The sequence below is a fragment of the Haliotis asinina genome, chromosome 11, assembly GCF_037392515.1.
Source record: "Haliotis asinina isolate JCU_RB_2024 chromosome 11, JCU_Hal_asi_v2, whole genome shotgun sequence".
NCBI classification, from domain to species: Eukaryota; Metazoa; Mollusca; class Gastropoda; order Lepetellida; family Haliotidae; genus Haliotis; species Haliotis asinina.
In genome coordinates, this window is record NC_090290.1 from 50,880,014 (window position 1) to 50,895,820 (window position 15,807).

The 15,807-nt window shown below is 38.5% G+C and overlaps 1 protein-coding gene across 1 annotated transcript; it reads right to left on the bottom strand.

Moving 5' to 3' along the window:
- Nucleotides 1-7,571: 7,571 nt before the first annotated feature.
- LOC137256525 (uncharacterized) lies at nt 7,572-15,104 on the bottom strand. Its single transcript, XM_067794366.1, has 4 exons — nt 15,068-15,104; nt 9,326-9,431; nt 9,008-9,093; nt 7,572-7,739 (listed from the first exon to the last, which is right to left on the bottom strand). The coding sequence occupies exons 1-4, from the start codon at nt 15,102-15,104 to the stop codon at nt 7,669-7,671; spliced, it is 300 nt and encodes a 99-aa protein (XP_067650467.1). The 3' UTR covers nt 7,572-7,668.
- Between the last annotated feature and the right edge of the window lie 703 nt (nt 15,105-15,807).

Below are 15,807 nucleotides of genomic sequence, written 5' to 3' on the forward strand. Positions count from 1 at the left end.
TGAAGCAATAGGTCATGCCAACAAAGAAGCATTCAGTGGGAATCATATTTACGCACAAAGACAAGTAAATCCTGACGACGAATCCTGTTCCTGATACAGATTTCACATTGCCAGATTTTCATTTACTTCACTCTTGTCGACTCGTCCGAACACCCTCTTTGAGTTATTCTGAACAGTCATGTCGGGCTGTTGCCACCAAACGGTATCCCTTGTAGCTTTATTTGTGTTCGAAGTGTCATTGCTTCAACAGAATGTCGGTTCTTTTCAAATGTGTACATGAAGTTCTGCGTCCCTCTTAGTGAAACTGAACATTAATGCAAAGGTCAGTAACAGGAACGAGGGAAGTTCCTGGACCAATACCAAAGTCAGTATTTGCACCACATAAGACATTAACATATAACACATGTCTGTATATATGTAAGTACGAAATTGAGGCCAATATACAGAAATTCTAACAAGGATGTAACTAGCACGCCATACAGTCCAAAATTTCAAATTAGTCAGAGAGTAATCATTTGATGCAACTGTTATTTGAACGGCCACATTCAACGCGAGTATAAACAGCTGCAAACATGATATTTCTTTCCTCAGTATTTTGTGAAATATATCAATACATGTAATTTTTTATTGAAAAAAGATCCGTTGTAAGGTTATTGTTATAAGAATTAGGATAAATATATTTCATGATTTATTATTTCATTACTAGATATACGTCTTGTCATGTGTTTGAAGACAAAATTTTTGCTCGAGTGATAAAAACATACACTGGTGAAAATTCATTTACATTCACAAGTTTTCCGTCGTTTGTAATTTCACGTTAGCAACGATGGGCATGCAGAGCGGCCATGAACCTAAATGTTAGGGGCTCTTTTCACGAAGTAACCTCTACTATGGTTAACTTTAACTGACATTCTTTATGTGGGAAATTTCCTTACCCCTCCTGTTTTTCTTTGTCACCAAACCCGAGGAGAAGTGTTTTCTCTATCATACATACCGTCAATGATGGATAATCACAATGTAGTTGATCATTTAATGAAGCTACATAACAATTACTGAAACGCACATAAAATCAATTTTATTGACAGTACAATAGATCATTGAACCTGTTTCCCTGGAAACCCTGGTAACGACAAGTGTAAGAAATGTTCGTCGCCATAACGGACCTAAATGCCGTTGTACAAAACAATACTAGCGCTAAGATTTCTTCATCTCCTTAAATATTAAAGGTCACATGCAACAAAAAATCAAACATAATTAAAACACATTTATCACTTATTCATGACATATAATATACATTGCTGCTTTTAAAAAAAACAAATAAACACAATTATAAGCGTACAATCGCGATTCAAAAGTGCAATGTTTTGTACTTGGGCTTACTTCCCCCGAAACGAAGCCCTCAGGAGACCGAACCCAATCATAGCGGGTATATATGCACTCAAGTCTAACGACGGCTTCTTTAACATTGCATTAAGATTACCTTAGTGACTTACGATCACCTTAGTTTGCCCAACCCTATCATAGTGTTGCTAAGGTTGTCGTTTCAAATAATTTCAACACGTCTGCGTTCTTGTTGATGCTGGAGAAAACTGGCAGATAGCGTATGATATGGATCACAAACATCAATTTTTCGTCAAATCACCAGTGATAATTCTGAACATTCCCTAACAAACCTAGAATCGGTTGGAATGTTTTCGAAAATACACGAACACGAACTGCGAAGACAGCTTTTTGCCATATTGGATTGTGTTTTGAAATCATTTGTCTCCAAAACTTGTAATTATTACATTTTGTATATTTCACGCTCAGCTGTGACCCATATATCACAAACAGGCTAGTGAGCTGCGACGTTTTTCTTATTACTAAAACTGACAATATTACTGTGAATGTGTTATTTTTTCTTTATTGAGCATATATGCACACATACTTATGGGGAATATTGTCTGGCCACGGAATCGGTATGATATGGTTTTATGGACTGTTTCTCCAGGTGCGTTTTTGTCAGTTTTTGTCTGTCCTGGTAATGTGTTAACTTAGTATCGTGTAAATAATGAAAGTCGGTTAACGGGACTAACTGGACTTGGCTCCCTGATTTAGTGGAGATACATCATCTTTTCTCTGTTGCGTAGATCGGCGCTCATGACTGGATTGCCTAGTCCAGTTTCGATTATGTACATTTCACTATCATATAGGAGGAATAATTCTCAGTGGAGCTTTCAACAATCAAAACATCTACAGGACCAAATTGGTAACAAAGTGTATTCTGTTTTAGAAGTACGAAGGTTTTCTCAGTTATGCCCATTTCCTGAGAAAGTTGATCTGAACAGCCAGATAACAGGAAGCATACACGTATGTTTAATTTTAAACTTTTAAACGGTGAATATTCGATACTTATGTACTTCATACACATTTTCCAGTTCCTTATGAAACAACTTAAATGTGCAGCTACAACCTAATCTTTAACTGCTGCATAATTAGATTTGTAAAAGCGTAAAGGTTCTACATGAACATTTCGGTGAGAACAATGGTCATTAGCAGTGACGAAGCGGACATCCACACTCTCTCTGAAACACAGCAATATGCAACATCAGCAGGACGGAAATATGGTTCCTGCAACGTGATATATCTATTATGAATTTGAAAAATTATCTTATCATATGTATGTATATGTGCGTGCGTGCGTGCGTGCGTGCGTGCGTGTGTGCGTGCGTGCGTGCGTGTGTATGTATGTAGTTCTAGTCTTGAACTGTGGCCTTCGGATCTCAACAAAGACTCGATACTGATTAGTGTTGCTCAAAGACGTAGGCACTTGTTTGTTTGAACTAGTATCAATTACATCAAATATATACAGGCAAGTAATTTATAACTGGGCTACTCAACCACACGCTCTGCCTACAGAGCGTTTGGGATCTAATCTAAAACCAGCCTCATGCAAATCCAGCTTCATGTTCCTCGGTTTGCACACAACGCGTAATTTCTCGTAATTGATCAGACGTGATTTAACATACTTGTAGCATCAGAACAATAATATTGTCTGAGAGTTTAACGAACTCGGATGTCACCATTGTTCATCTAACACCCAAGCATTTCAGACAGCGTAGTCACTCAAAAACAATGAGTGAGCGAGTGAGGTTGGTTTTAGGCAGGGTGACTGGAGGTTAGCAGCGCATTGTATTTAGTACTGCAAAACATACAGGACCATACGGCGTTCATACTTCTACCTGAAGGTTACAGGGATGTAAAACACTTCATCCAATTATATCTGGTCAGATCTGATTATTTTCCAATTCTGGATTGCAATACCTAATAAAGGACATGATTACACAAGACTTTCCTGAAATTTCAGTGTCACGTGATGAAGATACCAATTGTAATAATTTATTATTATATTTTCAAGCATACGTCGATATGGGCTGCCGTGCTATTGTGTCCAAAGAATGCCAATCCTTTCGGGCTTACTCACATTACGCTTTAATTATGTACGGGAAATATACTCGAACAGGCTTGAATAGGAACCAGGAAGTTTGTTTGCATGTAGAATGACCTGGTGGTTCGGTACATGTTATCGATGCATTCAGGTACGGTGTTGTTCGCGGTTACAGTGACGGTCTATGGTGCCTTTGTACAAAGCGATGTTATCACTAAGGTGACTGTATCTCCCATACCTTCACAAAGACTACGGTTGTGTTGTACAAGGGAACCCGGGGTGTTATTATCTACTGACAACCATCATATATGGTGTTCATTAATGATTCAAACAATACGTATTTCAATAGTCTCTCTTCAAGAACAAAATCATCATTATATATTAGTAAAATATATATTTGTTTGCATCTTTAGGCTGAGAGTGAAATACGAATAGAAATTTGGTAACTTTATATACTTGACACAAACTGAGTGACTAGTAAATGAAGTTTGAATTTATTAAATAATTGATAAATGGAAATTGTGAAGCATGAAGAACTAAAAGAAGTGAGAAGACCTCCATCTGCTGTCTACGACTAATATGATCCTTCCAAGTAGATACGACATTGCTCACAAATGAGGATCGGATTCTTTGAACATTGTTCTCATAACAGAACGGTTCGTGACTCAAGGGAAAGAGAAATCTTACTGGTTTGATCCCGGCCTGTGAAGTTACTTGTTAATACCTTGCGTGTCGCCTAGCATTAGAGGAATTAACGAAGACATGCTGACACTGAAGTGCAAGGGTGTGAAGTTGGGGTGGAGATCCATGTCATGTTAGTTTGCATCAACCATAAGTGCGGACTAGACTTGTGAGTGAGTGATCAATTGTCACATAAGCACTATTTCAGTTATATAGTGACGAGAACAATTAATTACATGTATTATACCTAGTAATTAATAGTAAATTGTGAAAAGCTGTCAGCAAAGGACAGTAAAATAACTAGATTATCACACATATGAATTTAGAACTAGTGTGTAACTTCAAAACAGCTTAAACACAAAGGACAATACAATATAAAACAGGCTACATAGTGCCAACAGCTGAAGGTAGATAAACATACGAAGGACCGTCGGGAGTTTAGTTTTACTCCCATGTTAGTAATATTCCAGCAATAACGGCAGGGGACACCCGAAATTGCAAATTGTGCTGATGCAGGGACTCAAATCCGGTTCATTAGAGTGAGAAAGGAACACCTGACTACTAGGCGTCTTCACTGCCACTGTATCCTGGTGTTACGTCTTACTCTGGAGTTATATCTGCACTGAGAGCGGACACCCTAACCACTAGGCTACTCCATCCTAACGTGCCAGCTGAGAAAAAAAACAACACCCTACATGTCCGGAATATCATGCCATACATCACCATATCTGGCCTTATGATGAAATTTAAAATACATTTGAAGCAAGTGTCACACTAGCGCAGTAGCGATTTAGCATCCTGTATTACTTTCCTGGTGAATTGTGCTGAATGTAACATGATCATACGGGAAAAGTTTTCCACGCACCACAGGAACAGGAAAACGGTCCATTTGTGAGTTATTTCTTTCATTCAATGATGATTCAGATTCGTATCATATTGTAATACATAAATGAAATGTTACCAGTGGGCGGGCAATACCTTTCAGACAGGTGTGAGCGACATCTGTTTGAAAGGCCGTGGGGACTGCTTCAGGACAATATCTGAATAGAGTGCATGCAGAAGATTTGCTTAAAGGTCTCATGCAACCAAAAATTCAAACATAATTAAAACACATTTATCACTTATTCATGACATATAATATACTTTGCCGTCTGTAAAAAACAAAGAAACTAAATTATAAGCGTACAATCGCGATTGAAAAGTACAATATTTTGTACTTGGGCTTACTTCCCTCCAAACGAAGCCCTCGGGAGCCCGAACCCAGTCTTAGCGGGTCGCTGTACACTCAAGTGCAACGACGGCTTCCGATTGGCTGTTTCATTCCCTGATACGCTGAGGGTTCATTACGTGTACAGAAAGATGATCTGTTTGACGGACAATTTAGAAGTATGGTTAGTCACAAGAAAGTAAGATTCTTTATGGATAACAACTCCATTTACTGTACTTGATGAGTCGTTTCAGTATGGATTCATATACCGTTGTCAAACAAACTCATTTACACTAGAAGAAGTTGTTATCCATGAAGAACGTACATAGACATGTTGGTTTTGTAAATACATGCTCTCTGAATTTGCGTTCGATCCATCATTTCAGTAGAGATGGTGAACTACTGCATGGTTGGAAACTGTCATTCGTCCAAGTACAAAGCAGGACTTGAAACTGACAAGACTTTGTACCAGTTTCCGTCAGACCAAGTCATCCGAGAAAAATGGATGTAGTTTGTTTACAAATAAAAACATGTCATGTGTACATGTGTATGCATGTTTGCCTCATTACATAATGTGGCAGAGGCAGGACTGGGGTGCACGAGTCATAAATCAGTTTATTTTGTTTATGGCGTATAGTCTGATAGGTGTTAAGTTCAAATTGCATATGGTCAATGATTGAAGCTGTGTATTGCACATTGTCTCTAGCAGATAGGCAGGCAGACATACAGATGTCAATAAACCAGACATTGAGCTTTCTCTGTGACAGAAGCTGCTTACCACAATCAACATTTTTTTATATGTAACGAGTAGATTATTTACTTGTTTGTGTACACATCCAAGATGAGACTACTGCTCACGGCCTCATATTCCGGGCATGCATACTGTTCAAGCTCCGCGAACCTATTCTCTGCGCATGCGTTATGGCGCAGCACAGCTATTGAAACCACTTTTCCCCCCAGCGCTGGGGGAAATTTAGAGAATCGTTTGAACTCCGATTTTGCCGGCTTTTTTTCATGGCGTTTTTTTTCAACTTTATAGGTTGAATTGCCGTTTTTGATGATTCGTTTCGGGAAGTGCATACCGAAAGGTACCAGAATCTGTTGTGTTGTCTTTTACGTTGCATGTGACCTTTAAAGTGTTTTTAAATTTGTTGGTTAACTGATCAAAGCCACTGTTGGCAGTTTCTGCATTGGGTCTGTATATGTCCACTTTCTTGCATTTATAACAGCAAGGCAACGTTATGTCGCTGACTGTCTAACAACCGTGATCACAGCATTTGATACCCTGCGCCACTGCTGTTCCAACATGACTTCCGGCTCTTGAACATGGTGGGGCTGTGTCAGGGCACGAATATATCATATTACAGCATTGCACTGGGATTGAGGTCAGGTCGCATTCACATCAATGTCAATAACATCATTTTGCAGGAAAGTAGCTATCTACAGATGCAATTGTGCCCGGCGTATAGATTCAGTTCGGTTTACGTGTGCTCAACACAAGGAAGTCAGACAAAATAATAGGCAACGCACAAGCAGATGGCTGGATGATTTGGGAAATGACGTAGACAAATCCAGGATTCGAACAAAATATCAGTGAGAGGCGCCTTAGGCAACATGGTCTCCTGGGGCCCGTCACTGATATTGATGACAGGCTTATTATTTATCGGATACCCCTCAAGATCCGTTAGAATCTATCTTCAGCAACCCATCACTATCACAGGGGGTTAAAACATTGTAATAGTCTGGTTAGCTCACCTAATGGACAAGTTTCGTCGATCGGCGTTCATGCTGTCAATCATCTGGTCCAGACTCGATTATGTCATATAGCTGGACTGATGCTGAGTTCAGCGTTATACAAAATGTAACAAACAAATCTACTGGAACAAATTGTTTATTTTAGAAAGAAGAAGGTACAAAAGTCATTTATGATCATTATCTAGAATTTGAATGTTGGCCTGACCTGTCGGACAACAGAAAGTATTCTGTTGAATGCTTGATAAAAGTCTTTTTTAAAAAAGATTATTCGATACTGATGTACACATTCACCAATTTGTGATGGAACTTTAATATGCAGTGTTTTTGACACTGTTTAGTTTAAGTTTAGTTCAAGCCAATTTTCAAGAGTAGATTTCTTTTACCCGGCAGGTTGTATTGTTGGTTGCAGGAATTCATGTAACTATATTTTACAGATTGTTTTTAGTTCCGTGATGCACTCACAACCCGCGCCAGTGAGAGACAGAACACACAGAAAATATGTCAAAACTTGTTGCTGATATCAGTGTTTATAATATATTTATTTAAGACAAATTACAATCTGATTGTTAACTGGTACATTATTAGTTTTTTAAAGATTTTACATGAATATTTTGGTGAGAACAAAGGTAATCAGCAGTGATGAAGCGGACATCCACACTCTCTCTGAACCTGAAATACAGGAATATGCAACATCAGCAGGGCGGAAAATACAGTTCCCGCAACATAACATAACCATTATGGATTTGAAAATGAATGTCTTCTTAAATACGTAGAAATTAACACAAGTTATCGTTCACAATTAAAGGCAGGGGGGTAAGGGGTGGAAGTGCGGATCTGTTGATGATGAGATGATGATCCATTCTGTTCTTGGGAGTGTGCGTGTGTGCGTGAGCGCGTATGCGTGTATGTTTCATCAAGACGGTGTGAGTCTGAGAGAGAGGAGTCGGGGGGAGTCAGCAATTTTGTACACTACTGGGAAAGGGTGGGGGTGGGGTAGTAAGGAGGTGGGGGTATTGATTTGGGATATGACATGTAGAGGAGAACACTTACCCTTACTTTGTACAGAAATTTTATGGGGGACTATTCCCATTGTACATGCATCTCCATAAATAACATGTACTAGAATCTGAGCGTAGCTATGTAAGACTAAAGCCGGGCTATGTTCATTTAGCCATAATACTGCAGTGCAAGTCCCGCCAAGGCTACGTTCTTTCAACAGGGAAACATCTCTACTTTAACCTTCCTGGTGATGGAAGAGGCGGTCTCTAAATAATTGAGTCCGATGATAACCAGACAATCAGAGATCAACATCACGAGCATCGATTTACGTAAATTGGATAGGCCAAATCAGCGAGCTTGATTAGCCGATCCTGTTAGACGCCTCTTACGACAAGCTTGGGTTGCTGAAGGCCAGTTCTAACCCGGATCGTCACGGATCGTGCTCCTATCAATCTTAAGGCAATGCTAGGCTTCGACCATCTTTTGGCCATGTTAAGCGATGTGAGTGGTGGTCATCGCAGCGCTAAGACGAATTTGTGCTACTGGGCCCTCAGTCACTTAAACATACCAAGGAGTCGCTGTACGATCGACCTTAGCGCTACGATTCTACGAATCCACGTGTGAGTGAGTGAGTGAGTGAGTATGGTTTTACGCCGCATTTAGCAATATACCACCAATATCACGGAGAGGGACACCAGAAATGGGCTTTACATAATGTGCACTTGTGGGGAATCGAACCCAAGTGACGAGCCAACGCTTTAACCACGAGGCCACCCCCACTATCCCTCTATGTCCATGAGGTATGAGAGTTACGATCACATTTGTTCTAGGATCACTTTGTAATTCAGCCCCCTAGGGCCTGGTCTTGAAAAAACACTTGCAGAGGGGCAGAAACATAGACGCTTCGGCTTTACTTGAACTAATCTACTTTTACTTACCACAGCCTTGCTGATTTAAAAGGTTTGTTACAAGGCCAGCTACTGAACAGTCGCTGCCCAAACAGTCTCGGTAGGAGCGACCAGCACTGAAATACATCAACAAACTTAACGACATAAATCGTTACATTTGACCACTTTCTAAATGGCGTTGTGCAAATATAGCTTTCGACCGCCGTTAGCCATTCAAATTAATGTTTATCAGAAGGCTACAAAACGTCTGCTGTGAAGACAACCAGATTGGGAGGGTTAGGCAGCTGACTTTCTCCAACGGGTCACAAACACTTAATGATTCAGTTGGGACGGAAAAGTCTTGCTTACCTGCAAATCCTAGCCTTGTCTCCACTGACTGACGCACTCGCCCAGGTTTGCGCTTGCGATGTACACTGAAGAGGGTTACATCCGGACTGTGCGGTGGCAAACCCCACTGTAAAAAAATGGTGTGGATGTATTAAGTTAATATTGTTTTTCTTCGTATATATCCAACCATTGCCAACTATTATTAACTATAAATGTTTACCTATTGTTTTATTCACTTTTCATGACCTTGTGTGAGAAATCGCCTCTGCTGTTGAACACTGTTTATACTTGTAGTGTTTTATTAATTGTAAATAAACGCATCAATTTGCCATTCATGGTTAACTTTTACTTTGGTGTGTCCCGCACATTAAACTCCCACTAACATTGTTTCTCTGAACATTTTCAAAAACTTCAAGGGTAAAATGTCGCGGCAGACCGACTTGCTAGGAGGGGCTGAAACCCGATTGTCGGCCTGTCAATGGCTGAGATCTGTGCGATGTACTCGATACACTGACAGTTCAATTACTCTACATCGCCGTTCCAGAATATGAGTATACAGAATGTCAAGTCAAAAGAATACAAATTCGAATGGAGATTGGCAGCCATCAACTGATTTCGAATGGTTTGTGAGGACAGTCGACCTCTAAACATCTCAGCGCTGGTTCGTGTAGACGGCAGAAATCTGTCACATAGATGACGCAGGACGATGTGACGGTCTTCTGCTCGTGACGTCACACGTGGACGACCCGACCTTGGGCGATCAGAAGAGGTGCCAGCTTGTTGTAGACGACCTCGCAAGTCATACACAGTACGACGACTGCATCCCATTGCTTCAATAACTGATCTTCCCGCTTGCAACATGCCAACGGCACGTTCACTTGCACATTTGACAATGGTGGCATTTAAAGTACCGTTAGAATTGTGGTGTAAAAGTGTGGGTTTTTTTTTCAATTCGAGAGGCCAATGCAAACACGTCCAAATGAAGGAAACTTCCATGCGAAAATCACGTGATGAACTGCACGTGCAAAACCTGATTTAGCACTAACATCATTTGAACGACGAATGGATGGGTTTGAGTGGGTTTTGCTAACGTTTTTCTAGAGTCGAAAGATAGGGATCCCATTTCGGATACATCGATATATCATCAGAGAAAGAGTATTCATTGTTTCTTTAAAATTACATTTTGTGAAGTGTTTTGGGTTGTTTTTGACTCAGTACATATATAATCTTAACATTGCATATATGCGTTACCTGTAATTTCCTGTGTTGCTATTACATGATAAATCTATAGACACTCATTTGTAATTTACATTACTTTCTCTGAACATAAGTATGTGGTACAACACAAGCGCTACCTTAAACAGTACGTCGCCTGAGAACCAGAGTGTTCTATCTCCACTTTCAGTAATTAAGTTAGGGTGTCTAGGATAGTAATTGGGGTGTATTCTATTTATGAAATAAAACAGTTATTCAGTTCCAGAGTGTTCTATGTCATTAACTAATTGGAAGGCTCCATTTTATCACGTGACATGGCGATAGGACACTCTGGACCTAAGACCTTATCTAGACACAATGAAATGTGTCTGTTTGACACTGTTTTCTTAAAACATTAAATATTAAGTAAAGAAAATGCTGCATAAGTGATAATTAACATTCAGGATGCTTTTTAACTTTTCATAATTATTATTATCAATATAAGATTTTCATAAATATCCTGTTAAGTTTTGAAATGGAAATGAAGACTCTGGTTCTAAATAAATGAAGTCTTTATATTACTGTGTACCAAGGACATAGAACATCGTTTTCGGATATCAAAAAAATATACATTCATATCTTTTGCAGTTCTAAAGTAATGCTGATATTGCTGATCAGAAGAGATCCTGATTCAAATTTGAAGTTTTATACAAATACAAGATTTACTTTTGAATGTGTGTAGAGTGTGCAAATACCTTAATGAACTAATCCAGAACTCCTCACGGATTTGGAAAGATACTGAATTTCATGTTCTCAAACTGACATATACTGAGTTGCAACCTCTCTTTTCAAGGTCACGTTACTTCAGGTTTTTACAAATTACATTCACTAAAGTTGACTGCCCACTATCAGTTACAGATTACATATTTGTAACAGGTCTGCTGCAGACTGAAGCATTACGATGGTTGAACATAAATCACATGTAGATTTCAACTCTTGGCATTCTTGTGAGTCTAATAAATCTGGAACTATTAAATACTGAACACTGTACCCATTTATGTGATGCAGATTTCATCATTATAAAATCATGCAAAAACCTGGAACACCTCAATGTGAATTGCACACAGGACACGCCCATGAGCTTGATGACAATATTCAGTTCAACAAGAATTACTATAACCTGGAGGCATTTGGAGTAAAGTTCACTGTAGATGATTGCATTAAATTTTTAAGCATTGCATACTTCTCTTCTCTACAGTTTTTATCTTTTTATCTAAGCCTGGACGACACATTTACTGAAGCTGAGTTTGCATACTTTATCGTGGAAGAATTCGTTGATTGTTGGTACAGGCTAAATCATGTCTGAAGTATTTGACGTCTATCACGGTTTAGCTCTGGTAAATGCTGCAAAAGATGTGTCAAAAATAATTCCGATGATAGAGCCAAGAAATGAGGTCGATGTTAAAGTTCATGACACCTACAGAGAGAGTGTTCATGTGCAACTTAATATCATAAACATCGTGAAATGCTGACACTACGGCAGAGAATGTTTGTTCAGATGATGAGATGATACTGATGTTACAGTCAAAGATTCAGTTTTGTGTTTTAAAGGAGTTCCAATACAGTTACAAAAAGAGAGTTTGTCAAACATTGATTTTTTTCTTGGTCATAAAGCTAAACTGATTCAATTAATTGTTCCAAGATAATGTTAAGATAAAGTTTGATGTTAGTTCACATTCATACATTTGTTATTGACAGCTCTTGACTAGACACGTGTCAAATCCACTATGTACACATATGTCTTATTTAGGGCTATTATGTGAATGACAAGATGAATAACGCCTCAAAATATGTGATCTAAAGTAAGAGGTGTTGCGTGTTAGTTTCTCGTTAACAAAGTTGCTTATCAAATTATTAGAAGCAATGGTCATGTTTTCAAATAATGGTCATTAATTTTTTTGGTCTTTGTGTCGTTCATAGTGTTATTTAAACACACATAAACATCTCATTAACTGGTTTGTATAATTTTCTGTGTGTTTTTCCTGGCCTTTAATGCCTTTAGAGGCACATAGAACACTCTGGAACTAAGTAAAAGTTCCGTTGAATTTAGACGGAACTGTTCTAGCTCCAATCAATATTTTGGTATTTTAAGGCTTTTGTCATCAATGTCAGTGATATATTATGATTTTTCTGATTCTACATAACATACTGCATCTCTATACAAAGTTTCAAACAATTAGGTATAACATTAGTCAAACCACAGACATACAAATCTTTAGGATAGTTTATCTCGAAACAAGGTTTTGGAGACTTAGAACACTCTGGTTCTCAGGCGACGAGTAGGTTCGTATCTTCTGTGCGGTGCAGCATACAGAATTTTTGTCTCGATGGTTGGTTATGAAAAACTTTAGGCAGATATTTTCCTCTAATTTCTGAGTATTGCGAGCATATAAGTAATACATGGTGCTCATCCTCTTGCGATAGATTCCAGAATGGACACTGGGTATCTATTGTATTTACACTTTTAGCAAATCGTACGGCTTGGACTTTAAAATTGTGGGCACTACACCTAAATTTAGTGAGCTCACGCTTAAGCTGTGGTGATTTAACCTTTGAAAAGTAAATGTCTGTATTAATGCAATATTTATATTCTGTATAAAAGTTTACAGACGTAGATGAAGTTATTTCATTGTACCAGTCTTGTTGACAAATATCTTTGCGGCTCTGCTTGAATACTTCGATGAAATATTCTGCATTGCTTACATTTTGAGCGAGCCGTACATTTCCCAAGCCATGATTGAAAAGAATAGTTCTGACGAAGGAAACCAAATTAGTATCTCCTATATCATCTAATGTTTTAAGCGTTTCATAACTACATCGTGAATATCGTGAAATTGGTTGTCTCATCAATCTTAGCCAATATGATATAACCCGACAGCGGGCGTTAATAAATAGTGGAAAACGTCCACATTCAGCTACAATAACCTTGTTCGCGGTTCTGTAACCAACACGTAACAGGAACTAATAGAACTTTGAATGTACCTTTTCAATATTCTTATTTATCCTAATGCCCAATATTTCTGAACCGTACAGCAAAATTGGTTGAATTTTCCCATCAAACAGTTTAAAACTTGCGTGGATCGGTAGTTCTTTGTATCTACATATGAATTTCTTTATGACATGTAGGGCTCGTTCGGCGTGCATAGGTAATGTTTCACAGGCTCTGGAAAATCTATTTCTACAAGAAAATATGATACCTAAATATTTGTAATATGATACCACCTCCAATGTTTGGCCGTTGAGGAACCTTTTTTACTATTGGAAATTGTACCTCCATTTTTTAAAACCATTACTTTAGTTTCACTCATATTTATCTCGCGGCCCCATTTCAGACAATATTCATTTAGAATATCTATCTCACATTGTAACGGGACAACAGAATCAGCAAGGATCACGACATCATCTGCAAATAGCAGCACTATAAGATCTCTGTTATGTCCGTTAATAAATACACCTCTCGGATCATTTGATAACAATACTTAACAAGTTCTTCGATATTTAACAAGAAAAGAACAGGTGATAAAATGCAACCTTGCCTGACTCCTGCATATGTATCAAATACATCACTCATTTGAAGTTTACTAATTCTCACAGATGATCTCATGTTGGTGTACATATTACGTAAAAGACGTTGGAGTTTACCATGTATTCCTGACTGTGGTAGAACATATAACAGTTTCGTTCTGTTAACAGAACCAAACGCTTTCTTAAAGTCTACGAAAAGGCAATAAAACTTCCCCCCTTTCTTCCGTAGGTGTTTATGGATAATACTATTAAGAGTAAATATGTGGTCCATAGTTGAATATTCTTCTCGAAATCCTGCTTGGCACAGAAGTTCACGTGTCGACACCCAAAACATAATGCGATTATCTAAGACAGCGGTAAATATGTTATTTAGTGTATTCAATTGCCTCTATAATTGTTTGGGTCACTACTTTCTCCCGACTTATGCAGAGGTACTATCAGTCCTACATTCCAGGCATCTGGGAAAACACTGCTATCTAGAACTCGATTAAACAGATTATTTATATGAGGAAGCAGTAAAGAAATACATTCTGTAAAAACGTCGACTGGAAAAGCATCTTTCCCGGGTGCTTTTCCACATTTCAAACTTTTGACTGCACATACTATCTCGTTATCAGTTATACGGTCACCAAGGCTTTACAATCCTCGCATTCGTGAAAATTATGGATATTTACAAAGTTGCGCACGTGTTCCCCAAAGGTATTATCAATGTTGTTCGTATCTCCAGCGAGGAAGTTTTTAAAATAGTCAGACTGATATATTTTCAGATGCATTTTCCCTGCAAAGACAATGTTTCTTTATAGATTTCCAGAAATTATGACAATCTCGTTTCTTTGCAGCATCAACAATTTCGGTTAAAATACCTTTTTCATAATCTGATTTCTTTTTATCACAAATTGTCTTAAAATCACTCTTTGCCGTTAGATAGTGTCTACAATGCATTATGTTGTTATCAAAAACACCTCTACAGAGAAACGTACTCACCAAAAAGGCACAGGGCAGCAATTGGCAGCAAGTTCATGGTGTCTGGTATATCGACCAGTATTCCATCCTGGATCATATTGCATTCATATTTATACCTGAGGGTTAAAGGTACGTAAAATGCTCTGAAACTTCGCAATTTCAGTGTTACGTGATGAGGATACTGGTACAGCAGGGATTAAACAGGAACCAAGAAGTCTGTTTGCATGTCAGGTGATCTGGTTGTGTCGATGTTCCATCAACGCATTAAGGGAGCGTTGTTGCTGTGATATATAATTGTATGGGATATAGGTTTAAAATAACCCTTAAAACATGTATCAATACACTTAGCATGTAACATGATGCAACGTGTCGCATTTTACATGTTTTTTTTACACCTGAAGTTCACATACCTGATATAGAAAATTGAAAAAAAAACATTGATCATTCAACCCTCGCAATGTTTTAAGAAAAAAAAAAAATTTCAGCTATTCGTTATGCTATGACTTAGAGAAAATCAACGTTTCGGTGCACTGGGTGTGATGGAGACTGGAATGGCCCTCAATGAAGTCGCAAAACATTCTGGTGTACATCGTCACGTCAGCCTGACAACTGCATTTGGCTGACCGATCTAAGGAATCGAATCCAGAGTACCAGATCATTCCTGACTTTCGTCCAATAGGTTTTAGGACTGCGCGGAACCGGCTGAGGGAGCACAACATCCGTCACAGACAAACTGAAATACGTCCAATCCTTCTTCCACG

Excerpts from the sequence above, each read along its gene's own strand:
- LOC137256525 (XM_067794366.1), bottom strand. The coding sequence starts at position 15,104 with ATGAACTTGCTGCCAATTGCTGCCCTGTGCCTTTTTG. Across the intron at positions 9,432-15,067 it reads TGCTGCCCTGTGCCTTTTTG|TGGGGTTTGCCACCGCACAG; the intron begins GTGAGTACGTTT and ends ATTTTTTTACAG. Across the intron at positions 9,094-9,325 it reads GACAAGGCTAGGATTTGCAG|TGCTGGTCGCTCCTACCGAG; the intron begins GTAAGCAAGACT and ends GATGTATTTCAG.